Below are 26,330 nucleotides of genomic sequence, written 5' to 3'. Positions count from 1 at the left end.
TTACAGGGGCATGAGAGAGGAATTGACGAAAATCGACTGGAAGCAGAGCCTAGTGGGAAGACAGTAGACCAACAATGGCAGGAGTTTCTGGGTGTAATTTGAGGATACAGTACAGGAGGTTCATCCCAAAGAAAAGAAAGATTATCTGGGGTGGGAGACGGTCATAGCTGACAAAGGAAGTCAGGAAATATATCAAAGAAAAACAGACAGCCTATAAAGTGGCCAAGGGCACCGGGAAATCAGAAGATTGGGAAGGCTACAAAAACAGACAGAGGATAACAAAGAGAGCAATAAGGAAGGAGAAGATCAAATATGAAGGTAGGCTAGCTAGTAATATTAGAAATGATAGTAAAAGCTTCTTTCAATACATAAGAAACAAACGAGGCAAAAGTAGATATTGGGCTGCTCCAAATTGATGCTGGAAGGCTAGTGATGGGAGATAAGGAAATAGCTGAAGAACTTACTAATTATTTTGTGCCAGTCTTCACAGTGGAAGACATGAGTAGTATGCCAACAATTAGGGAGAGCCAGGGGGCAGAGTTGAGTACGGTAGGCATTACAAAAAAAAAGAGTGTGCTAGAAAAGCTAAAGGGTCTAAAAATTGATAAATCTCCTTGCCCCAGTGGGCTACATCCTAGAGTTCTGAGGGAGGTGGCTAAGGAAATAGCGGAGGCTTTGGTCGTGATCTTTCAAAAGTCACTGGAGTCAGGGAAAGTCCCAGATGATTGGAAAACTGCTGTTGTAACTCCCTTGTTTAAGAAAGGATCAAGGCAAAAGATGGAAAATTATAGGCCGATTAGCCTAACCTCAGTAGTTGGTAAAATTCTAGAATCCATTGTCAAGGATGAGATTTCTAAATTCCTGGAAGTGCAGGGTCAGATTAAAACAAGTCAGCATGGTTTTAGTAAGGGGAGGTCATGCCTCACAAACCTGTTAGAATTCTTTGAAGAGGTAACAAGTATGTTAGACCAGGGAAACCCAGTAGATGTTATCTATCTAGACTTCCAAAAGGCCTTTGATACAGTGCCTCACGGGAGGCTGCTGAGCAAGGTGAGGGCCCATGGTGTTCAAGGTGAGCTATTAACTTGGATTGAGGATTGGCTGTCTGACAGAAGGCAGAAAGTTGGGATAAAAGGCTCTCTCGGAATGGCAACCAGTGACGAGTGGTGTCCCGCAGGGTTCAGTGTTGGGGCCGCAGCTGTTCACCTTATATATTAATGATCTGGATGAAGGGACTGGGGACATTCTGGCGAAGTTTGCCGATGATACGAAGATAGGTGGACAGGCAGGTAGTACTGAGGTGGTGGGGAAGCTGCAGAAAGATTTAGACAGTTTAGGAGTGTGGTTCAGGAAATGGCTGATGAAATTCAATGTGAGTAAATGTGATGTTTTGCATTTTGGAAAGAAGAATACAGGCATGGACTATTTTCTAAACGGTGAGAAAATTTGCAAATCAGAAGTGCAAAGGGATCTGGGACTGTTGGTCCAGGATTCTCTAAAGGCTAACTTGCATGTAGGGTCTGTCATTAAGAAAGCGAATGTAATGTTGTTGTTCATCTCAAGAGGGTTGTAATATAAAAGCAGCAATTTGCTTCTGAGGCTTTAAGGCTCTAGTCAGGCCCCATTTAGAATACTGTGTCCAATTTTGGGCCCCACACCTCAGGAAGATCATACTAGCCCTGGAGCGTGTCCAGCAGAGATTCACACGGATGATCCCTGGAATGGTAGGTTTAGCATATGATGAACGGCTAAGGATCCTGGGATTGTACTCATTACAGGTTAGAAGATTGAGGGGAGATCTAATAGAAACTTACGAGATAATGTATGGTTTAGAAGGGGTGGACGCTAGGAAGTTGTTTCCGTTAGGCGGGGAGACTAGGACCCATGGGCACAGCCTTAAAATTAGAGGGGGTAAATTTAAAACTGAAATGAGATGACATTTCTTCAGAGTGTGGTGGGCTTGTGGAATTCATTGCTGCAGTGCGCGGTGGAGGCCGGGACGTTGGATGCCTTTAAGGCAGAGATCGACAAATTCTTGAACTCAAAAGGAATCAAGGGCTACGGGGAAAGTGCAGGGAAGTGGTGTTGAAATGTCCATCAGCCATGATTTGAATGGCGGAGTGGACATGATGGGCCGAGTGGCCTTACTTCCACTCCTATGTCTTATGGTCTAGTTTCCCCAATAATGTTTCCCTACAAGTAATAATATTTCAGATTCCTCCTTCCCATTTAACTCCATATTTTTGGGATGTTATTTGTGTGTTCCTTTGTGAAGGCAGAATTAATTATATATTTAAATCAGTCTGCTCTCTGCTTGTTCCCCATTACAAAGCCCATTTCTAATTGTAGGTGATCTGCTTTATCTTTACTAATCTTTTTCTCCTCACATATCCATAGAAGTTTTTACCATCTCCTTCAAGGTCCCCTGCCTGCCTACCCAGCCACCATGGTCTCTGTTTCCCTTTGCTGGAATCCAAACTGTACCCAATCCTCAGGTCTGTTGCTTTTAACGGCAAATTTATATGCCTTTTCCCCTCCTATTCTGTTTCTAATTTATTGTTAGCCATGGTCTGATAGTCTGTTTTCAGTTTTATTTTTCTGCCAGATGGAATGAATAAATTTTGAAGTTCATCCGTATGCTCTTTAAATATTTTCCATTGTTATTTGAAAGGAGACAACAGACAATCTCAAATATAACACAGCAGGCTTGGATCTCATACCGTCAGAATTTTACTTTATTTAAATTCAGGACTGTAGTCTCAGAAAGAAGAAATGCAAGTCGTGAAGAGGATACAAAGTCTGCAAATGGGACGTAGACAAGTCAAGCAAGAGGGCTATATTTTGGCAGATGAAGAATAATGTGGGAAACCATGACTTTATCAACTTCAGCATTTGAAATAGAAAAGCAGTATTTTGTTTTAATGGACAGTGACAAAGTACAGAGGGATCGGATGCTGACACACAAAGTGACAAAAAGTTAGCAATGTTGTTGACTTGCTCGCAGAGCTGGCTTGTTCTCATTCAGATGTTTTGTCACCATGCTAGGTAACATCAGTGAGGCCTGCGATGAAGCAATGCTGTTCTACTCCTCTTGGAAATTGTACTGTCCAGTCTGTGATAGCGAGTTGGGTCCGTTCTGGTTTTGTTCTGTATGGGTTTGTAAATGGGGTCCAATTCTAAAAGTTTGTTGATCGCATTATGGGTTGAGAACCGTGCCTCTAAGAATTCCTGTGCGTGTCTATATTTGGCTTGGATTACTATGGTTATGTTGTCCCAGTTAAATCGATGGCCTTCACTATGCGTGTACTGATGAGGGAAAGTTTGTAGTGGTGTTGTTTTGCTGCTAGCTGATGATCGTATATTCTGATAGCTAGTTTCCTTCCTGTCTGTCCAATGTAATGCTTGTGGCAGTCAGTGCGTGGTATTTTGTAAACAATGTTGTTCTGCATTTTGTGGCAATGAGGTCTTTAATCCTTGAATGTATTTCTTGTAGCATGTTTTGTGCTTGGGTACTACCATGATTCCTTCTGGTTGTAGGAGTCTCGTTGTCAGTTCTGATATGTTCTTGATGTAGGGCAGTGTAGCAGGGCATACTGTATCCGCTTGTCTATTTAGTAGGCACCTGAAGATGAAGTTGTAGGGATAGCCATTCATAGCAAAGATTTTTGTTTGAGCACTCTCCCTCTTCCTTGCACAGTTTTGGCATGTTGCAGTGACTGATGACCCATTTAAATACAGTCCTAACACAGCTTTGTTTCTGGGTGTTGGGCTAGCCATCAGAACACAGGAACATCAGCTAGCAGCACGACAATTTTTCCCTAATATCAGTACGTTCAGACAATGAAGGCCATCAATTTAACTGGGACAACATAAACATTGTAACCTAAGCCAAACATAGATATGCACAGGAATTCCTGGAGGCATGGTTCCCATCCATAATGTATTCAACAAACATAGAATTGGACCCCATATATAAACCCATACAGAATAAAACCAGAAATGACAACTCACCATAACAGACAGTATAAATTCAAAGAGTAAGAAAACAACATTGCTGCATCACGGGCTTCACTGATGATGTTACCTAGCATGGTGACGAAACTTCTGAACGAAAACAAGCAAGCTTGGCGAGCAAGTCAACAACCTCAGCCACAACCTGAGCTACAAATTTTGTTAACTTTTTGTTTAAGGCTTTTATATTCAGGTATAGCAAGTAATTAAGACAGGCAAATGGGATGCAAGTCTTTATTGTAAGGAGTGTTGGACAGAAGTCTTGCTGTAACTATACACGTTATTAGTGAGACTAGATCTGGAGTACTGCACACATTTTTGATCTCCTTCAGGGGAGGGATACACTTGCAATTGAGACAACTCAAAGGCAGCTCACTAGGTTATTTCTGAGTTGAAGTGGTTACCTTCTGAGGAAAGGTTGAGGAGGTTGAGCCCTCACCCACAAAAGTTAAGAAGAATGAGAGGTGACATTATTGCAATAAGAGATTCTGAGGGGGCTTCACAGTCTAGATGTTAAAAGTACATCTTCCTTTGTAGGTAATCTAGAACTAAGGAGCTCTGTTTAAGAGTGAGTCTCAAGGAAGAATTTCTCTTCTTAGAAGGTTATTGTCATTAGAATTTCCTTCCAAAGACAGCACAGGAGGTTGGATGTTTGAACAAATTCAAGGGCAAAATTTATACGGATATCCAGTCTGTAAGTGAGTCAAAGGGTTATGGGTAGGCAAGCAAGGAGTTAAGACCACGATCAGATCAGCCATAAACTATAGGAACCATTAAACCCAGAGTCTGCTCCGCCATTTGATCATGGCTGATAGTTTCTCAACCCCAGTCTCCTGCCTACTCCCTGTGGCCCTTGATCCCTTACTAAATCAAAAATGAATGTATTTAAGACAAATACAATGACTTGGTCTCCACAGCCTTCTGCAGCAATGAGTTCCACAGATTTACCACTCTCTGGCTGAAGAAATTCCTCCTCATCTCAGTCTTAAAGAGTCATCCCTTCTCTGAGGTATGCCCTTGGGTCCTAGTCTCTCCTACTAATGGAAAGATCATCTCCATATCCAGTCCTTACAGTATTTTGTAAGTTTCAATAAAACTGCGACTGAGACCAAATATTTCAATTCAGATCAGATATCAAAAATTGGGCCTTCTGAATTATGACAGTTAACATGCAAGCTTAATGAATTGGCAGAATCATTAAGACATAGATGAACTTATGCTATATTATAGGCATATTAAAAACAGATACAAAAATATTTGTAGCCACTCAGGAAGTTCAATAACAGGAGAAATGCATTCATGATTTATCTATTTTGACGACGCTCCCTTCTCTCCAAATGTAATTAAAATTGAAACTACAAACAACAATGCAGATTCATAAAAGAGAGATAATGGGAACTGCAGATGCTGGAGAATTCTAGATAACAAAGTGCGAAGCTGGATGAACACAGCAGGCCAAGCAGCATCTCAGGAGCACAAAAGCTGACGTTTCAGGCCCTCTCTGATGAAGGGTCTAGGCCCGAAACGTCAGCTTTTGTGCTCCTGAGATGCTGCTTGGCCTGCTGTGTTCATCCAGCCTCACATTTTATTATCTTGGAATCTCCAGCATCTGCAGTTCCCATTATCTCTGATACTATTCCAAATGATGATGGGGTTATTGATCAAGTAATACCCTACATTTCTAATAAAGTTCATTGCTTGGGATTCCAAATACAAGGAAGAATTTTAGCAATATCAATTCCTTATATTCAAATAGTTTATGCCAACAATAGAAATGAGTGAACAAGGGAATGCAGAAGTTCACCTTTATTGATGTGCTAATAACTTTATTGCATTTCGAATACGCATTTTAACAACACCAATCCTGTATATAATTATCCTTGGAAAAGTAATTTACTGAAGTCCAGCTGGATAATTAAAACACTTCAGCTTCAAGGATACATGTGGTTAAGGTCTTTATAACGTTAATAGACAAACTCATGCTGCTAATCTACCTTTGTACGATTCTTACCACGTCTGGCTGCTTTTCCATAATCCTCAACCTTTAATGTGCCTCCTTTCTCTTCTTCTGAATCAAAAACAGAACTTAAGTCAGGAAGTCCATGAAGAGATCCAAAATGTATTTAATTATACTATTTCAATTCACATTCTTGTCCCTACCTCAGCTACAGCTCCCCACCACACAGATGTGGACATTGTAGTATCACAGACTACTCAAGCTAATCAATTGTGCACCTCAGTGCACTAAGTCTTGCAAATAGTGGGATGGAGAACAGTCCACACAGATACTTTGGTGTCTCACTTGATGTAAAGTCTTAGCTTAATTTGTGATTGAAGGGGGGGAAAAAAAACAAACAATTGAGAAAGAAAATATTTAAAGGCTGAAGTTGTGTGGTCTGGGAGAGAGAGAAAAAATATTGACAGATTACAGGACAAGAGCATGTGATGATAGGTTAGCACATCATGTAGTGGGGCCACATTCAGCTTGCTTAAGGGGCAAAAAAGTCACGGGAGCAGTCCTACGCCTCTTGGCCCACATGAAGCTCTAAAAATCATGCACTTTCTGAAGCCAATTGTTGCAGTCTCCATTTAGCAAATGGAGTCTTTTGGAAAAAAAAATCAAATTGTCTCCCCATATGGAGACCTTGCACTCCTCCTTTGGAGGAGAGAATCTAATATAGCATCAAAACTTTCACATCCTTATTGTGATGATGTGCTGCTACCTCATTGGACACAGAATTTACTTAAATTAGGCCATCAAGGCAATTTTACTTCAGTTAGTCACAAACACTTACCAATAAGTCCAACATCGACTGCTCTATCATAGTAGTAGGAAAATGCATAAAATGACAGCCTCCCCACTTCTTTGGGTTTGTGCAGTTTTTTGGAGAGTACTTTTTCTATCCTTGCATAACAGGAATCATAGATGGGTACTCCTTGAACAGAAACAGAGGAAGAAAATGAACTTGGAAAAATCAGCTTCAGATTTTCACAAAACCAAAAATGGAAGAATATTTCCAGTTATACAGTTCGAAACTGGTGTAGGAAAAATTGAAGATCAGATGTTTTAACGCAGAACCTCACTCTCAGAATTAGCAGCAGGCAGCTGTGAAGAATAAATCTCATTTACTGTCCTTAGGAATAAAAGACCATCAGTTCTGGCGGCAGAATGGTTAGTATGTCCCAAATTTCAAGAGCATAACCAGATATGTAAAATTTGACCTGGCAACTCTTTCCTTCCCCTACTTAACCAGGCTGTTTGTATCCAATATTTAAAGTAATAAATTGCAGTGCAATGCTGAAACAGAACAATGTGATTGGTGTTCTACTGTCGCACACCAAACAAGTACGACTAAATCCTAAGCAGCATCAAGTTTGGTAGACAGGTAAAAGGATCACTACTTCACTCTGCTTCTGTTTCCAACCAATCAAGTGTAACCTAAAAATTATGGGTACATCATTTCAGTCCATGATGTTGCTCCGTCATTACTCAGGCAAAAGCTGTAAAACTTAGGGTACAGAAAGAGATGATCACACGACAAACAGAATTCATCACCATTCAGTGATTGCAAAACTGAAAGTGAGGCTCATTAATTAACCTCTTTACATAGTTATAAGTAAACAAGAGCACAAGTTGGCCAGTTAGCTCCTGAATCCTGTTCCACCATTCAATTAGATCATGGCTGACCAGTTTCTTGATTCCATTTACCCGTGTTGGTTACCAGTCTGGGGAAAAGCACAGGGAACTGGTTCTTAAAAGCAGCTGACATAGGCACAATGTGCCAAATTGTTTCCTTTCTGTGCTGTAAAATTCTGTAATTGTTCACTATTTGTTAACTTGCCACACACTGAGGAGATTGGCAAATCAAAAGCAAACATAATTAACTAGGCACTTACCTGCTTTCTGTCCTTTAACGTGGTAAACAATTTCAGCATGCTTCCATTCTGCTTTGTAGTTTGGTGATAAGCAAGAACTTACAAGCTCTTGCCCTTCCTCAACTGCAAATGAGTGAACAATAAAAGGACTGCATAATTGCAAAATCAGAATGTTACATTTGAACTGCACTTTTACATCAGACTACTGAAATAATGTAATTACTAAATTTATCTGGAATATTTAATGAATATCTTATTTCATTAATTTGTGCTCTGTTTTGTTGAGACCAATATTGACCAGGTGTCAAAGTGATTAAATAATAATTCAAAGATCCACAATGTGTGTATTGTTCTACACAGCACTACTGTAATTCCTTAGCAAACAATGTCAACAAATCAGGTAACAGCATGAAGTTATACAGTCTTAGATATCTACAATACAGCAAAAGGCCTATTGAGCCAGCACCAGTCAAAACCAACCACTTGGCTATTCTAATCCCATTTTTCAGCACTTGGCCCACAGCATTGTATTCCTTGGCATTGCAAGTGTACATCTAAATACCTTTCAAATGTTGAGGCTTCTGCTCCTACTAGCCTCACAGGCACAGAGTTCCAGATTCCTATCAACTCCAGGGTAAAAAGGCATTTTCCTTGCATCTTCTCTAAACCCTCATCTTAAATCTAAGACCCTCGGTCTCCAAAACCCTTCATAAAGAGAAATGTTTCTTTTCGTCTACCCTGTCTATGCCTTTGAAATTTTTCAAAATTATGATCAGTTCCCCTCTCAATCTCCACTGCGCCGCCCAAAAAAAACTACTGTTCAAGCTCTCCATAAATTCTCCAGCCCAGGAAACATCCTAGTAAATTTCCTTTGCAACCTCTCCAGTGCTATCACATCCCTTCTATAATGTGGATTCAAGAACAGCACACAATACTTTTAGCTGCAGTTTAACCAACTTTTATATGTTCCAGCATCGCTTCCCTGCTCTTAAACTCAGTGCCACAGCTAATAAAGGCAAGTAGACCACATGCCTTTGTAATCACTTTATCCATCTCTTCTGATTTAACATCCTAAACAATGCTTTCTTTTGCCAGTTTTCAAGTTGTGGGCTGCTTGGAGTCAATTTCACGCTTACTATAATCCGTCATGACCAGAAACTGCTTACTTTTCAGGTCAATGACCTTTCGCCAGATCTGGGACAAGTTAGAGATGCAATCAAATGTGACCAAAAGGTGGGTGGAATAAGGACAAGGACAAAGATAAAGGAATGGGTGATAGGGTGGTAGACAGGAAAGATTCAATGATGTAAGAATTCGTCCAATGGGGCCAAATAGAATGGTGATGGAGCAAAAAAAAAACTCGTGCCTAAAGCAGGTGTGCTGCTCTCAAAAAAAAGTAACAAAAAAATTGAAATATACAAAGAACAGGAAACAATACCTGAAACTGTTGAATTCAAAACAGGTCCAGAAGGCCATAAAGTCCCTAAATGGAAGATGAGGTGCTGTTCCTCAACGTTAGATTATTCTAGTAAAGCTCAATGTATCAAGCTGAGGACAGAGATGTCAGTATGAAAGTAAAATGGAAAATTAAAAGACAGCCGAGATATTATCAGTTGTTAGCCTTTCATCTTAAAGACAGACAGGGAAATCAAGCAAGGGAAGAGCCTAAGATGGATAGTGTGAAACTGAGAGAAAAGTGAAAAAGTGGAAATTAAGTTGATAAGCTTTTCCGAATCAGATATGGCCATCAATGTGCTGGGCAAAAAGTGTTCAGGGAGAAGGCCCAAGTAGGACTGGGAAATGTAATATTTCACATATCCTATAAAAAAGGAAAAACTGGCATGACCATGCCCGTAGTACAACCTTTTATTTAGGGGAAGTGAGATGAAGTAAAAGGAGAAATTGTTCAATGAGGGGGGAAAAAAAAGTCAGACAAACAGGGGAAGGCAGTGCTCATGAGAAACTAGCTGTGCCACAGTGAAGTAGTAGTGGACAGCCCTTTGACCATTCTGCTATGGAATGAAGGCGTGAAGAAGTTCGCCATCCATCATGAAGATTTGATGATTAGGACCAGGAGATTGAAAACTATTGAAACAGCAGGCAATCAAAAAACCATGGGTATAGATAGAGAGAGACCAGAGGAGGAGAATAAAAAGGTCAAAGAACGATAAAATTAGCTCAGTGAGGTTGAACGGGGGAGGCAGTGGTATTCCAGAACTCCCAAACTGGTTTTCTGGGGGCATGAGTACAGTTGCAATAAAATAGCTGGCCCAGTGATGACCATGTCACCACTACCAATTGTTGTAAACCCAGCTGGTTGACTAATACCTAAGGAATCCTTATTTGGTCAGGCCTATGCCTGACTACATGGTTGATGTTGCACAGACGTGCATGCAGTTGACACTTAAATGCACTCTGGGCAATTAGGGATAGGCAATAAATGCTGGCCTAGACAGTGACACAGGCATCTCATGAATGAACTTAAATAAAAGACAGAAATGGTGGGACACTCCTGTTTAATGGATATTGGTAAGGAGGTAGGGACCTGTTATTTTAATTCTCCAAGATAATAAAGTGTGAAGCTGGATGAACACAGCAGGCCAAGCATCAGAGGAGCACAAAAGCTGACGTTTCGGGCCTAGATAATTCTCCACCTTGCTCTCATATTGGGCTAACTCTTGACGACTGTACTATCCTAGTGAACCTTAACATTATCTTACGTGGTAGCCCATCATTCGATTAGGCACTTTATAGCCTCCCTAATTCTAGGAGTTGTTTAATAATTCAAATCAAACTGTCTTCCCATTTTCTTGTTTATTGTTTGCATGTTTTGCTCTTTCTATTATTTTTGCTTTTGGACAGCAGTGCACCTCATTTCTTGTCCCATCACCATTCCCTTTGGCCATGTAAAATTGGCTTTTCTGATCTCACCTGTCTTCTACTCTATTGCAGAGTTTCCTTTGCCTTTGTCTCATCAACCTCTCATTTAAATCCTATCACTTTTTTTCACCTGTCAAAATGTCTGTAACCTGAAATGTTTACTCAGTTTCTTTTTCCAGAGATGTTGCTGGATCTGCTATTTTCCCAAGGATTTTCTATTCTTGCCAGTACTATCTTTAGGTTACCTCAGATACAAACGATGTGATCTATTTTTTAAAAACCCCACCATTGAACAGTACCACAAGAACAGCTGGTCCTCATTGTATAAATGGGCAATTTGGAAACAATGGAGCAGGTATATCAATAACAGAACGGCATGGCACAAAGTTTGGTGAACAATCACAATGTTATTTGAAAGCAACTTCAGAAATAATTCAGTCTGAGAATGTTGCTCAAAGTCATCATTCCTTAACACTCCAAGTGGTAGTAGTGGACGTCACCTTCTTGAAATGCTGCTGGCTGAGTGGTGAAGATATGCCCACAGTACTGTTAAATGAAGAATTTGAGATTTTTGACTCAATGATAACAAAGGGACAGCACAATAAGTCAGAATTGGAACAGTACATAACATGTAGTTTGGAGGTGTTACCACAAGCCAGTGTAAATGTGCTAACTCTACATGCAAGTCCTAGGCCCTTCTGTAATGTTGGGAAAGGAACGAAAGAGACCCAGGCAGAAGATCACATTAAACTGATAGGGAGTGAAGGAGAATTTGCTATGCAGCTTCCAGCACTCCCACTAATGGAGTACCTTTGACTTTACCAATGCAGAGTCCTTCACCATACAGAATATAGCAGGCTTAAGTAGTCTTACCCAATGAGAAATTACCAGTATTCACCTTGAAACAAAGTATGACCAGTTAAGCTAACTTACGTGGTCTCCCTTCTGTACCTCCTAAAATCGCCAGTCTTGCTGACATCAAGCCAAATCCTAGGTAACTGAAAATGGAAAGCAATAAGAGCGAAACACAGGACAGTAAATTGATCAACATAAAAATCTGTTGCACTTACGTTGATAAAGTGATCTAATAAGCTACAAGACATGTTATGTAACTGGTGTTCAGATAAACCCTATACATTTAGACAGATGACATTCATATGAAGTTAGACCACACTCTGAAATTCTCAGTCCAAAGAACGTGCACAGTTGTAATAATTTTAACTACTTAAAAGTAATTGTAGGAAAATAAGCAGTTGAAAACTATTCAATATTATTCAAGTACACAAGGAAAGTTAAACTAAATAGCTAGACAGAGTAGATAGGGAGAAGAAATAGTAGGAACTGCTGATGGTGGAGTCCGAGATAACAAGGTGTGGAGCTGGAGGAACAAGCAGGGCAGACAGCAGAGGAGCAGGAAAGCTGGCGTTTCGGGTCTGGACCCTTCTTCAGATAGGTAGATAGATTGGGAGAAGCTGTACTGCAAAATAATGAGGGGATGTAGATTTAGAGTGATGAGCAAAAGAAGCAAGGATGATGTGAGAAAAACGTTTTCATGCGAGTATTGGATTTGGAAAGCATAGCTTGGAAATGTGGTGGAGACAGGTTCATTTGAGAGCAGCGGATGATTATTTGGATAGAAATTATGTGCAGGGATATGGGGAAAAGGCAGGATATTGGCAGTAGATAATATAACCATAAAACCAGTGCAGGCAGAGTGGGATGAACAGCCTTCTAACCATAGCAATTTGGTGATAAAAGTTTTACAGTGGAGGAAGAGACCATCCCCCATCACACTTGTGCTGGCTGACAACAGCTATCCATTTTATCCTGTTCCTCCATCCTTTCTAATATTAAGTCATATCCTACTTGAAAACCATTATTACTTGGAACACATTACCTGTTGAAATATTTGAATGTACAATGAACTTGAGGTTTCAAAATTTACCTTGCACTTAAACATATTTGACAACTGCTTCAATCTGATTCAACAAATTTTGGATTCTATCTTCCCTTTCTTAATTCTCCCTAGATGTTGCTTAATTTTTGTTTGATGACCTGGATGTCCATCCTACCTTCCAAAACATCGATCCAGACATTGTAGCTAATTTCCCAATATGCTGTAGCATCTTTTACCTACTATACTTACCTAAATTTGAAGTAAGGCATTATACTATACAGTACAAAATATTACCCAGCTTGTGGATATTAAAACTGAAGAATGCACCTTGCAGCAAAAAGTATTACACATTAAGAGTTTTCACAAGATATTATAGACTGAAAATATTGCATGAGAGATGTACTGACACCTGACTGAAAAAGATGTTGACTCAAGAGTAATGAACTTAATCAGGACGTTCCCAAATAAAATTCACAAAATTGTTCGCATAGCTATTTGATAACTTAATATTTTCAATCTGTGCCCCCAATACAGGTGATAGGGCACCATCATGAAAAACGGACACTAAGATCCATCTGCACATTGCAGATGTGCCAACTGTGGCAGGAATAGGAAGACAGTTTTGCAAAAAAAGTGTTTACAGTCAATTTACTGTCCTGTGTTTCGGTCATATTGCATGAATGCAAAAAGCTTTCGGCGCGCTTTCAAAAATGTTGCAACAAGTGTACCAAATAGAAGGCATTACACCTGGACATTAATGTCAATGATATGCTAACAAGGCTGATTTCAGGGGAATTTAAAAATAGAAAGACAAAGCAGACAGCCCCAAAAAGCAATCAAAAGCTTGCCAAATGACAATAAAAGTAAAATCGGGTCTATTAAAACACAGGAGAAAAGATCCATTAAAAATTCCAAACAGTCTGTACATTGAAGGCTACACGCAAGGACTCCTCGAAAATGTATTATTTGTTTAGCCCTAGTTACAGTTATTTACTATAGCAGTACAGGAAGGCAGCAGCTCATCACTTCTCCAGGGCATTTTGGGGATGGGCAATTAGCATTAGTCTAGCCACATCCCAAGAAAAAGAAAAATTACTCTAACGTAAGTGAAATCCAAACAAGAAGCGGGGCCAGGAATTATTAGCCCCATGATCAAAAGCTGAAAAAAATCTTGAATACCATGAAGCAATTTTATAAGTAAAAGATTCTGTAGATATCGTATTTATCAATATTCTCCACTCCTTATCCTAAACAAGAGCACTTTTGTAACAACCCCAAGTTGTGAATTTTAAGCTTAGTTTGTGGGGTCAAGGACCAACAATCTGTTCCTTATGATGGTTTCATCATGTTATGTTGGACTTTGAGGAACTGGTTGGAGAATATTACATATATTGATGCACTTGGAGAAACAGTATCCTGCTTTACACAGCAATTAATGAACAATAAACCTTGAGTTTCAATGCTTCTAAAAACATCAAAATGAAAACTCCAAGTATGACAGGATTGAAATACTCATGACATCAGAAACAAAACCTTGTAGGATGATGCATTTGGCGATAAACTAGCTAAAGAACTTAGAAATATTCTGACAGAATATGTTTTGATGTGCAAATTCATACAAGGTGACTATTTTTACATTTATTGACCTGGCCAGCATTTATTGTCCTGAGGGCAGTTAAGAGTCAACCACATTACTGTAGGTCTGGGATCACAAACAGGCCAGACCAGCTAAGGACTGCAATTCACATTCCTAAAAGTAGTTAGTGAACCAGACAGGATTTTTCTGACAATCAACAACAGTTTTATGGTTATTACTGGACTCTTAAATCCATTTTGATATTGAATTCAAATTCTACCATCTGCCTGGATTTGAATCTGGGATCCCAGAACTTTTCCTAGGTCTACTGATTAAATAGTCTAGCAATAACACACTAGGACATCCATCCCCAGGTCTCCTCTACACTTATACATGACAAAAAATAACTAGGAGTTAACTCACTGAGCTGTCTGAGTTTTCATATAGAAATGGGAACACCATGAAGCCTCAAACACATCTCTGGTCTATATTACTGCTACTTGTTTCTTGAAGGAAACATTCATATTTTAGTCTAAAGCGACTTCAAAGTTGGGTGAGAACAAACAAGGATATACAAATGGGTAGGTGATGACTTAACGGTATTATTGCTAGACTATAAATCCAGAAACCCAGCTAATGTTTTGGGGACCTCTGTTTGAATCCCACCAGAACAGATGGTGGAATTTCAATTCATTGAATTTAAAATAGTCTGGAATTAAGACTTTCACCAGGAAATCACTGCCAATTGTCAGAAAAAAAACCCAGTTTATTAATGTCTTTCAGGGAAGGAAATCTGCCATCCTCACCTAGCCCGGCCTACGTGACTCCAGACCCACAGAAATGCGGGTGACTCATTTGCCCTCCGTAATGTCCTAGCAAGCCACACAGTTGTACCAATCGCTACAAAGTCTCAAAGAAATGAAACCAGATGATCATCTGGCATTGATCTAAGCATTGGAAAAGTAATGGTAAAAACAGCTCTGTCAACCTTGTGAAGTCCTCCTCACTAACATCTGGGGGTTAGTGCCAAAATTAGGACAGCTGTCTCACAGACTAGATAAGTAACAGCCTGACATTGACTGTAAGGTATGATTCTGTGAATATGACTATGTCGCAGAAACCACCATCACCATCCCTGGATATGTCCTATCCCACCAGAGACGGCGGCACAGTGTTTTACAGTCAGGAGGGTGTTTCTGTAGGTGTCCTCAACATTGACTCTGGATCCCATGAAGTCTCATGGCTTCAGGTTAAACATGGGCAAGGAAACCTCCTGATGACCACATACCACCCTCCCTCAGCTGATGAATCAATACTCTTCAATGTTGAACAATACTTAGAGGAAGCACTGAGGAATGGCAAGAGCACAATATGTAGTCTGGGTGGGGGATTGCAATGTCCACCACCAAGAGCAGCTCGGCACGTGATCAGCAATACCACTGACTGAGCTGGTTGGGTCCTAAAGGACATGCCACAGACCCAGTCTAGCAGCTAGGTGGTGAGGGAACCAACAACAGGGCAAAACGTACTTGACCTCATACTTACTAATCTACCAACTGCAGTTGTATTTGTCCATTACAGTATTGGTAAGTTTGACCATCGCACAGTCCTTGTGGAGATGAAGTCCTGCCTGCACATCAACAATAACAACCATCGTGTTGTACGGCATTATCACCGTGCTAAATGGGATAGACTTTGCACAGGTCTAGTGATTCAAGTCTGGTCTTCCATGAGGTGCTCTGGTCCATCAACAGCAGCATTGTACTCCAGCACAATCTGTAATCTCATGGCCTGGCAATATCCCCCACTCAACTATTACCATCAAGCCAGCGGGTCAACCCTGGGTCAATGGAGAGAGTGCAGGAGGGCATGCCAGGAGCAGCACCAGGCACACCTGAAGTGTTGATATCAACCTGGTGAAGCCACCAAACAGACTACTTGCATACCAAACAGTGAAAGCAGCAAGTGATAAACAGAGCTAAGCGATCTTACAACCAACAGATCAGATCTGAGATCTGCAGTCCTGCCATATCCAGTTATGAATGGTGGTGGACAATTAAACAACTCACTGGCGGTGGCTCCACAAATATCCCCATCCTCAACGAAGGAAGAGCCCAGCACATCAGTGCCAAAGAGAAGGTTGAAGCATTCGCAGCAATCTTCAGCCAGAAGTGCCGAGTGAATGATCCATCTCGGCCTCCTCCAGTGGTCCCCAGCATTATAGATCCCAGTCTTCAGCCAATTCGATTCACCCCATGTGATATCAAGAAACGGTTGGAGACATTGGATACTGCAAAAGCTACGGTCCTTGACGACATTCCAACAATAGTACTGAAGACTTCTGCTCCAGAACTTGCTGCTCCCCTAGCCAAGCAGTTCCATTACAGTTTCAACACTGGTATCTACCCAACAATATGGAAAATGGCCCAAGTATATCTTGTACACAAAGCAGAACAAATCCAACCTGGCCAATTGCCACCCCTTCAATCTACTCTCAATCATCAGTAAAGTGATGGAAAGTGTCATTAACGGTGCTATCAAGCAGCACCTGCTCAGCAACTCCCAGTCTGGGTTCTGCCAGGGTCACTCAGCTCTTGACTTCATTACAGCCTTGGTTCAAACATGGACAAAAGACCTGAATTCCAGACGTGAGGCAAGAGAGTGACAGCCCTTGATATCAAGGCTGCATTTGACAGAGTGTGGCATCAAGGAGCCCTAGCAAACTGAAATCAAAAACTGGAATCGGGTCAAACTCTCCAGTGGTTGAGTCATACCTGACACGTATGAAGATGGTCTTGGTTTTTGGTGGTCAATCATCTCAGCTCCAAGACACTTCTGCAGGAATTCCTCAGGATAGTGGCCTAGGCCCAACCATTTTCAGCTTCTTCATCAATGACCTTCCCTCCATCAAAAGGTCAGAAGTGGGGACGTTCACCGAGGACTGCACAATGTTCAGCATCATTCGTGACTCCTCAGATACTGAAGCAGTCTATGCTCAAATGCAACAAGATGTGGACAATATCCCGGCTTGGGCTGACAAGTGACACTCACGCCACAGAAATGCCAGGCCATGACCATCACCAATAAGAGACGATCCAACCAATACCCCTTGACATTCAATGGTGTTACTGAGAATGTTATCCTAATAACATCCCATTGATTTCTATATTCTCTATAATTTAATGCTCTTTATCTGCTTACACAGAGGTATGCAGACACTGCCTTAAAACTTCCTGCCCAACTAGAATTAAGTATAAACTTTGTAAATCTTTATCTTCCTGCACAGGGGTATGTGGAAACTGTCTCAAGATTAGGGGGAAGCGTTTGTAAAAGGTGTGAGACTTCTGAAATCCTGTAAAGTATGTAACTTCTATTTCTACTAAAGGGGCCAGGGCACTGACTTTTATTCAAGCCAGACACTGCGGCAACTTGAAATCGCCGCCTGTCGTTAGCAAATGATCAATACCATATCCTGCTCCCTATGTTTTCAATGTAGTAATTGTTTTTGTATTATGTCATTGTCCGATGTAGTGATTGTTTCACGTATCATGATGTAAAATTGCTTTATGTATTTTGCACTCGATAAGGTATAAAAAGCAGGGACTGTCTGCTGCTCAGGGAGATTCGCTTATGAGACTCTACATTCTGTGCTGGGTTGAGTATAGTGATTCTCCACGCTTGTACTTGCTTTGTAATAAAGGTTTGTGTTTTTCTAAACAGGTCAGTGTCTTGTTATTGCATCAAGTCCATGAGGGGTCTCTAAAAACGAATCTAACATTACCATCATTGAATCCCCAACTAACAACATCCTGGAGATCATCAACCAGATACTCAACTGGGCTCACCACATAATCACAGTGGCTACAAGAGTAGGCCAGAAGCTAGGAATGCTGCGGTGAGTAACTCCCCTCCTGTCCACCATCCACAAAGCACAAGTCAGGTGTGTGATGGAATACTCCTTCAGTTGCCTGGATGAGTTCAGTCCCAACAACACTCAAGAAGCTTGACACTATCCAGGACAAAGCAGCCCGCTTGACTGGCACTACATCCACAAGCATCTACTCCCTCCACCACCAATGCTCAGTAGCAGCAGTACGTGCTATCTACCAGATGCACTGCAGAAATTCAAAGATCCTCAGACAGCACCTTCCAAACCAATGACCACTTCCATCAGACGGATAAGGCAGCAGACATATGGCAACACCACCAGTTCCAAGTTCCCCTCCAAGCCTCTCACCATCCTGACTTGGAAATACATTCGCCATTCCTTCCTGTTACTGGATGAAATTTCTGAAATTCCCTCCCTAATAGCATTGTGGGTCAACCTACAGCAGGAGGACTGCAGTGGTTTAAGGCAGCAGCTCACCACCTTCTTAAGAGCAAGTAGGGATGGGCATGAAATGCTGGCCAAGCCAGCGATGTCCACACCCCACAAATGAATAGGAAAAAAAAAACTACACTTAAAATGCCATATACATTTAACTATAATTTGAATAAAATAATTTAATGATTCAACAGCTTGTCATTTACAATTCTTAGCTTGTTCAATCATAATGCAGGATGTAGTAGAATCAGAAAGAATAATACTACTAACCTGTGAGAGTAAAGTGTGTAAGTGCTATTGAACATCTGAATTGAGGTAATATAATTAACGGGAGGGGTCTGGAGTGTCATCTGTGGAAAAAGCCAAAATATTACACAAAATGATTGCAGTTCTAAGGATAAGATTGATAATAGAAGCACAATACCAGAATATCTTACTGTAACTAAGTGTACACTATAAAAATCAAACAACTTCCACTTTTGAGAACAAAGGCTGAAGACTACATATTTTACAGTCTGACAAAATCAGAATACAATTCTTAGCATGACAATTGTTGACTGGAAGCAAATACATGAGAAGTAGTACGTACACCATGCATTAACACAGTCAATTATAAACTTTTGAAGCGCATATGTTTTTACGCAAGTAAATGCAACAAGTTGGGCATAGTAGAGAGTCACAAATAGATGACTAACCTGTTAAACTGCTTTTGGTTATCATGACTGGATCTCCCTGTTCCTCTTCAAGTAGTACCATGGGATATTTTACAACTCTGGTTGAACAGCTCATGTGCACCATCAATGCAAAAGTTTCACTTATCGCGGAACAGAACATATTGTTTTCAATTCTCAAGGTAGGTCTTGACCTACAACCAAATATGTCACTTTGTTCAGGACATATTTTAAAGTTTGAGAAGATTTGTAGCTTGGGTTGTGGATGAGATTGTAGACATGCACACAGCCTGTGGGTTTGGCTGCAAGCGTTTCGTCACCCTAGTAGGTAACATAGTCAGTGCACCTCCGGTGAAGTGCTGATGTTCTGTGCTGCTTGTTATTTATATGCCTCAATTTGTTGGCAAGTTTGGTACCACTTCCAGTTCTGTTTCTCAGTGGTTTGTACACAGGGCCTAATTAAAATTGTTTGCTGGAGGTCCGGTTAGAGTACCAGGCCTCCAGGAATTCCCTGACGTGTCTGTTTGGCTTGTGCAATTATGGAGGTGTTGTCCCTGCCAAATTCATTTCCCTCTTCGTCAGTATATAGTGAGACAAGTGGGAATTGGTTGTGTCTCTTGGAGACTGGTTGGTGTTTGTGTATCCGTGTTGTCAAGTTTTCTTCTGGTCTGGCTATGTAATGTTTCTCTCAATGCTTGCATGGTATTTTGCATATTACACCAGTTTTGCTGGTTTTGGGTATGGGATCCTTTACATTCATCAGTAGCTGTCGTAGGGTGGTTGTTGATTTGTGAGCTACCCTGATACCTAGGAGTTTGAGTAGTCTTGTGGTCATCTTTGACATGTCCTTGATGTAGCATAGGATAATTAGCAAGTCTGGTCATGTTGTGTCTTCCTGTTGTGGCCTCTCTCAGACATAACAGTGGACTGTGCGCTGCAGGTATCCATTCCTTTTGGGGACTCTGTATATGTGCTCCTGTTCTGCTTTGCAGTGTTCTGGGTTGCTGCAATTGTTGTGGCTTGTTTATATAGTGTCCTGATGTAACTCTGTTTGCAGACACTGTGTTTGCTAGCATAGGTAAGTATCTGGCCCCATGTGTGGTCCTTCTACATACACTAGTCTGGAGCTCTCCGTAGTTACTGTGTTCTACTACTATGTCCAGGAAGGGTAGTCAATTGTTCTCTTGTGGACTTCATGTTATGATCAATAATGCCCACAACTGTATTTTTGGAGGCAAGTGGAAAACTGCTTTGGAGTACAGAGTTTTCTGGCATGCAACCAACCGGGAATGGACATCCACACTGGAACAAGTCATCAACATACAACAAAAGACCAGAACAAGGAAAAGAATAGCCCTGCAAGAAAAACAGTCTGAAAATCACCCACAATGACACAGATAACACAGATTCATGGATTAAGAACATCTTGTGACCAATCACTTACAGACACTGACAAAACTATCCTAGTACATGGAATGAATTATAACAAATGCCAAAAAGTCTGAATTCCTGGCTGCGCTGGAATCAACACTAAATGCAATGAATTCAAAGAAGTACAACAAACCATCAGGCAGATGATAGGCCCAACACTGAGCAAAGGTTAAGTGGAACACATTCAATGCAGAAGAGAGGAAAGCTCTGGAAGGACTCAAAAAAGACAGGAATGTTGTAATGTGACCAGCAGACAAAGGACGCATGGCAGTAATCCTCAATACAGCCCAATACATCAAGAAAACTTAAGCATACAAACAGATATCGACGCCTACCAACTGATGACAATAGACAATACCACAGTTAGGGAATCAGATTACAACGACCCTGAAGAAATTACACAACTCAGGAGACATCAGCAAGACAGACTACCAAAAAAAAAGTCAAAGGGGCCCAACACACCCTACTTCTGCAGACACTCCAAGGGCCCCTTCAGACTCTGTCTCACTACCAGGCACACCAACATATATAGACTTGCCAAAGAACTACAATAGAAATTAAAATACTTAGTTGACAACACACCCACTCCATCCACTCCTCCCAAGCAGTCCTCAACATTATCAAAGACACCAGGATAGAAGAGGATGAGATAATGATATCCTTCAAAGTACCAGCACTATTTACATACAGAAACATCGACCTAGCCAAAGAGACAATTGCCACACTACTGGATGAATCAAGCAGGCAGGCACCCCCAGGACACCATCATCAATAAAAGGACACCACCATGAAACTACTAGATCTGTGCCTCTCAACCCACTTCACCTTCAACGACTGCATATACAAATAAATCAAATGGACACCAATGGGGTCCCCAGTATCAAGATAGATTGCAGAAGCAGTAATGCACAAGGTTAGAATGGACAACACTCCCCACTATACAACCCAAACTTTGGGTCCAATATGTAGATGCCTTTGGTAATTATCAAATGCACAAAACTAGAAGAATCCCACTAACACAAACAACATCCTCACCAGGATAAAATTCACAAAAGAAGAGGAGAACATCACTGACTTACTCTTCTTGGACATAATGGTTGAACATAAAAACAGAGAACTCCAGATTACTGTACATAGAAAAACCACGAGAGGACCAGGTACTCAATTACACTAGCAAGCACCCTAATGTCCGCAAACTCAGCTGCATCAGGATGCTATTTAAACAAGCCACAAAACATAGCAGCAATGCAGAATTATGCAAAGCAAAACAAGAGCACCTAAACTGAGTCTTCAAAAGGAATGAAAAGCACAGTTGACTTATCTCTGAGACAGACCACAAACAGGAAGACACAACACAACCAGACTCACTAATTATCCTAAACTACATCAAGGACATTTCAGAGATGACCACAAGACTACTCAGACCCCTAGGTATCAGGGTAGTCCACAAACCAACAACCACCGAACAACAGCTACTGACAAAACGTAAAAGGATTCCAAACCCAAAACCAGTGTAACATACAAAATACCACGCAAGGGTTGTGAGAAACACTACATAGGCCAAACCGGACGAAAACTGCCAACACGGCTACACAAACTCCAACCAGACACCAAGCAACATGACCAATTCCACTTGTTTCACTAAACACGGACAGAGAGGGACATGAATTGGACTGGGACTACACATCCATAATTGCACAAGCCAAACAGAGACATGCCAGGGAATTCTTAGATGTCTGGTATACTAATCAGAACTCCATCAATAAACACATTGGACCCTGTGTACAAACCACGGAAACAGAACTGGAAGGTGGGACCAAACACCCCAACAAATTGAGGCATATAAACAAACAAGCAGGACAGAATATCAATGCTTCACCAGAGGCGCACTGACAATGTTACCTAGCAGGGTGACGAAACTTTCGCAACCAAATCCACCGGCTCAGCAAGCATGTCTACAACCTCGTATTTTAAGTCAATTACGTAGAAATTACATTGACTGAGCTGCAATAAAGCAAACCTGAGCACAGTGACATTGCCACATAACCTTGGTCTTTATGCAATTTTCATTTTTCAGCATCTAAAGGAAGTGTACATTTAAGGCAGCAGGGGAAAGTATAAATACGTTAATCTGCAAAATGATGCTGTACTCAATTGCAACATCGACAAAACTGTAAAAAAAAACTTGCCTTTTTCAAAAACACAATTCCCTTGCTGAAACCAAACACCACCCTTCACTTTTTCCTTTGAAGATCAGCTGAAAATTGAAACCCTGTGGGGAAATTCCTGAAAGAAATCCTGCAAACTCTCATTCTACAGTGAAATACTTCATTGTCCTGCTTCACTGGATGCACTCCAACTCCAGTTTATTTTGCTGGCCAAGTCATTGAAGTCACTTGTAAAAAGCGAAAACTTGAGGAACACCAAAGGCTTGTTGCATCTAATATCTTTTGTTCACAGAAACAAAAACTCTTCTGTTTCACGTGCAAGACCCCTTTCCAAAAAGCCTTGGTTGACATGGCAACTGATGCAAAGCTTCTTGATTCAGGTTGACTTGGCTCTGCAGAACAATTTGCCAGAACCTCGTCAGAACATGCAAAAACCAAATAAATTTTAGGTTGGTTCGAGGTATCAAAATGTGCAATCCCAAATAGCTACACAGTATATATTAACTGCAGTCGAAGAAACCACCACTAGATGGAAATATAGCTTCAAGCACGATCTCAAGGAATTTTAAATTGTAGGTTTATAAAAACTGCACTGGTAATTTGTTCAATACAGATTCTGCTTCTGATGAGCAATACGATCAGTAAGGTTGGATTAAAAATAGTAACCAGCAAGTTGTGAAATACAAACAATAATCAATCACTCTTTAGACATATGCTGCCAGATGTCATCAGCACAAACCAACACTGAAGCTAATTAAATTCCTCAGAAGCACTTAATAAACACATGGATGGATGGATTAAGGTCTCTGCAGTTTTTTTTAAAATAAAAAAAACTTGCACTCAGGAAGTTCAAAGTTAGGAAACTGATCACATTCTCATTTTTACTGGAAGTAAAAGGTAGGACCAGAATAGGCAAGGGTAAGAATTGAGGCAAAGCAGACTCAGTGCTAACACCTAGCTTTGAGAATACTTTCCCATTACATCAGATTGTTGAGAGTCCATTCAAACTAATGTTACACATAGCAGCATGAAACATTTATATTCTGATTGCTTCGGTTGGATTCTAAATCCATCCTGAGGATGGAGAGACGGAGTACACAGCCAGCATTGTACGTGCGTGCACACATACCTCTCCAATTTCCCAGGGTAATCCATAAGATTCAGTTCCAATTTTAAGCATCAATATGTGCCACCACCTTAAACCCACTAACTTTATTGTACATCTGAATCACCACAGGGTCTCCGTGATCCACCACAATATATTCTCGAAGGTATAGCTGGAGCATTGGATGGAGACAGTGTATTGAAGTATTGTAAAGCAAATTAGACTGTTTTTGAAAAAGGTACAACATGCAGGATTACAGGGAGAATGGCAGCATGTCAGACAATCACAGAACTAGTACAGTTACAATGGGCTGAATGGCCTTTTATACTGTAATAATTCTAATATATCACTCGTAGACATTTAGGTGAGATATAAGGTTGGGGGGGTTAGAGGAGAAGAGAGATTAACAAACTACTTGAAAGTTTACATCAAAATAAACACGTGAACAAAAACTGATTAGACTGGAAAATGGGAAAAAAAAAGAAAAATGGAAAAAAGGAAAAAGAAATCATTGAGCTTGCTACGCCACTGAACTAGATTGTAGTTGATCTGCACCTCATTTCGTTTAGCCCCATTTGCCTCACATTTCTTGACATATCAAAAAATCTATCACTCAGTCTTGAACATTTCAATTAACTCAGCATCCATAGTATTTACATGTGCACTGGATTGTGTGTATGGGGGGGGGGGGGGGGGGGGGGGGGGGAGAAATTAAAGTATTCCACATTCCTGTTAACTCATGCGAAGACCGCTCCATTCCACTCATAACATCATATCTGTAGTTTCAAGAACGTGCATCCTTAATCCAAACTCCTCACCAGGAACAAATGGCTATGCTGTATCTAACTTAAGTTCTTTCACTATCATAAATATCTGGAATTGATCACATCTTACCTTTAACTGATTTTCTCCTGAACGATTGTCTGAGGCCAAATCGTAGCATGCACAATTTTGGTGTTGCAGTTTACATCGCTTTAACCTGCTTATATACTGTGCAACACATGGAATAGCTTCCTATCTGCTCACCAAAACCACCGGTCTCCATCTCAAACATCACTTAGCTCAGCCCCAACTTCAGTTTCATCAGAGCTTCACTACCATGAGCCTTAACTATGCTAATGTCCTCCTGGGTCAGCTTCAGTCTTCGGTCCTACATAGTCATCTTCTGCCAATATCCTGTTTTACACCAAGTTCCATTCACATCAACTTTGTGCTTGCTGACTAACAGTGGGTCCCTACACAATGTCCTGATTTTAAAATTCGTATCTCGGTTTCCAAATTCTTTGAAGGACATGTCTCTCCCTCATCTCTATTGTTCTCCAGCCTTACAGCCCCCAGATCTCTGCATTCATCCGATTCTGATTTCTTGCATTTCCCTGACTGTAATCACTCCAAGACACATGGCCATTACTTTAGCTGTGTTGACCATACACTCAAACTCAGATTGTACTCTCCACCACTCTCCTCCTTGTATGGCTCAGCGTAAGACTTTGTTCGATAAAGCTGCTGTCAAGTACCTTGGGATTACATTGAAGGACCTGTAGAAATCTAACCTGACGTTGTTCTAAACTCCAAGGGAGTACAAGCCAAGTTTATGGAACCTTCTTCACATTAAACTCTTTATCCACTTTGCAGGACTGTATGTGAACATATTATTGCAATGAAAAATGTCAGAAAATAGACTCAATCTCCAATTGAGAGAATCTGCAAATGAAATCGTTAACCTTGTGGAGATGATCTCGGGAGATTCGCATTTTTCTGATTTCGCTAGAGAAAACAAGTGTATCTCCAAGATAAAGGACTTTAATTAATCTAGATGAGTAAATGAACTACTAAATCCTGAAAAACAGCTTCATATTTGAAACACGCCAGTCACAATGATTTTAATGTTTGGACAATTTTATGGAATACAAAGGTATTTTTTCACAAAAGTACTGACGTTAGAAAATAAGTTGTGGTTGGCTGCTGAAAGCTACCTTTTCATAAAGCACAAATAAACAATTCCACTGACACATTTTGTTATCTAACTTAATATGTATCATATCCTAAGCTTAACAGTTAAGCAAAACGCTGCCTTTGAAAGTGATGGAATAAAGTGTACCATATAGATAAATTAAGACAGTCCCAAAACAGGTGAACAATGAGGGGTTGAAATGAACATATGATCTATTCAAATCAGAGAAGTCACAGATCTGGTCCTTACCATGCCAAAGAAGCTGATCGGCTTTGGGATGACGATGCTTCACTTAGTTTTAGATTAGATTTCCTACAGTGTGAAAATAGGCCCTTTGGCCCAACAAGTCCACAGTGCCCCTTGAAGCATCCCACCCAGACCCATCCCTCTATAATCCTCACACCCCTGAACACGACGGGCAATTTAGCATGGCCAAT

General features: G+C 40.7%; 1 protein-coding gene across 2 annotated transcripts in view; it reads right to left on the bottom strand.

The window, feature by feature from the left end:
- The window catches only part of entpd6 (ectonucleoside triphosphate diphosphohydrolase 6), a 54,895-nt gene that overhangs the window by 5,509 nt on the left and 23,056 nt on the right, over positions 1–26,330 (bottom strand). The window contains exons 8-12 of one of the 2 annotated variants that reach the window (XM_059648390.1): positions 18,835–18,914; positions 11,701–11,765; positions 7,909–8,010; positions 6,807–6,947; positions 6,023–6,076 (exon numbers count right to left, since the gene is read on the bottom strand). In XM_059648390.1, the coding sequence (XP_059504373.1) occupies positions 6,023–6,076; positions 6,807–6,947; positions 7,909–8,010; positions 11,701–11,765; positions 18,835–18,914 (442 nt within the window). Of the gene's footprint in view, positions 1–6,022; positions 6,080–6,806; positions 6,948–7,908; positions 8,011–11,700; positions 11,766–18,834; positions 18,915–26,330 lie in introns of both variants that reach the window. The other variant, XM_059648389.1, reaches the window with a different exon arrangement.

This window comes from Stegostoma tigrinum, chromosome 9 (assembly GCF_030684315.1).
Source record: "Stegostoma tigrinum isolate sSteTig4 chromosome 9, sSteTig4.hap1, whole genome shotgun sequence".
Lineage (NCBI taxonomy): Eukaryota > Metazoa > Chordata > Chondrichthyes > Orectolobiformes > Stegostomatidae > Stegostoma > Stegostoma tigrinum.
This window is presented reverse-complemented; position numbering and strand designations above follow the sequence as displayed.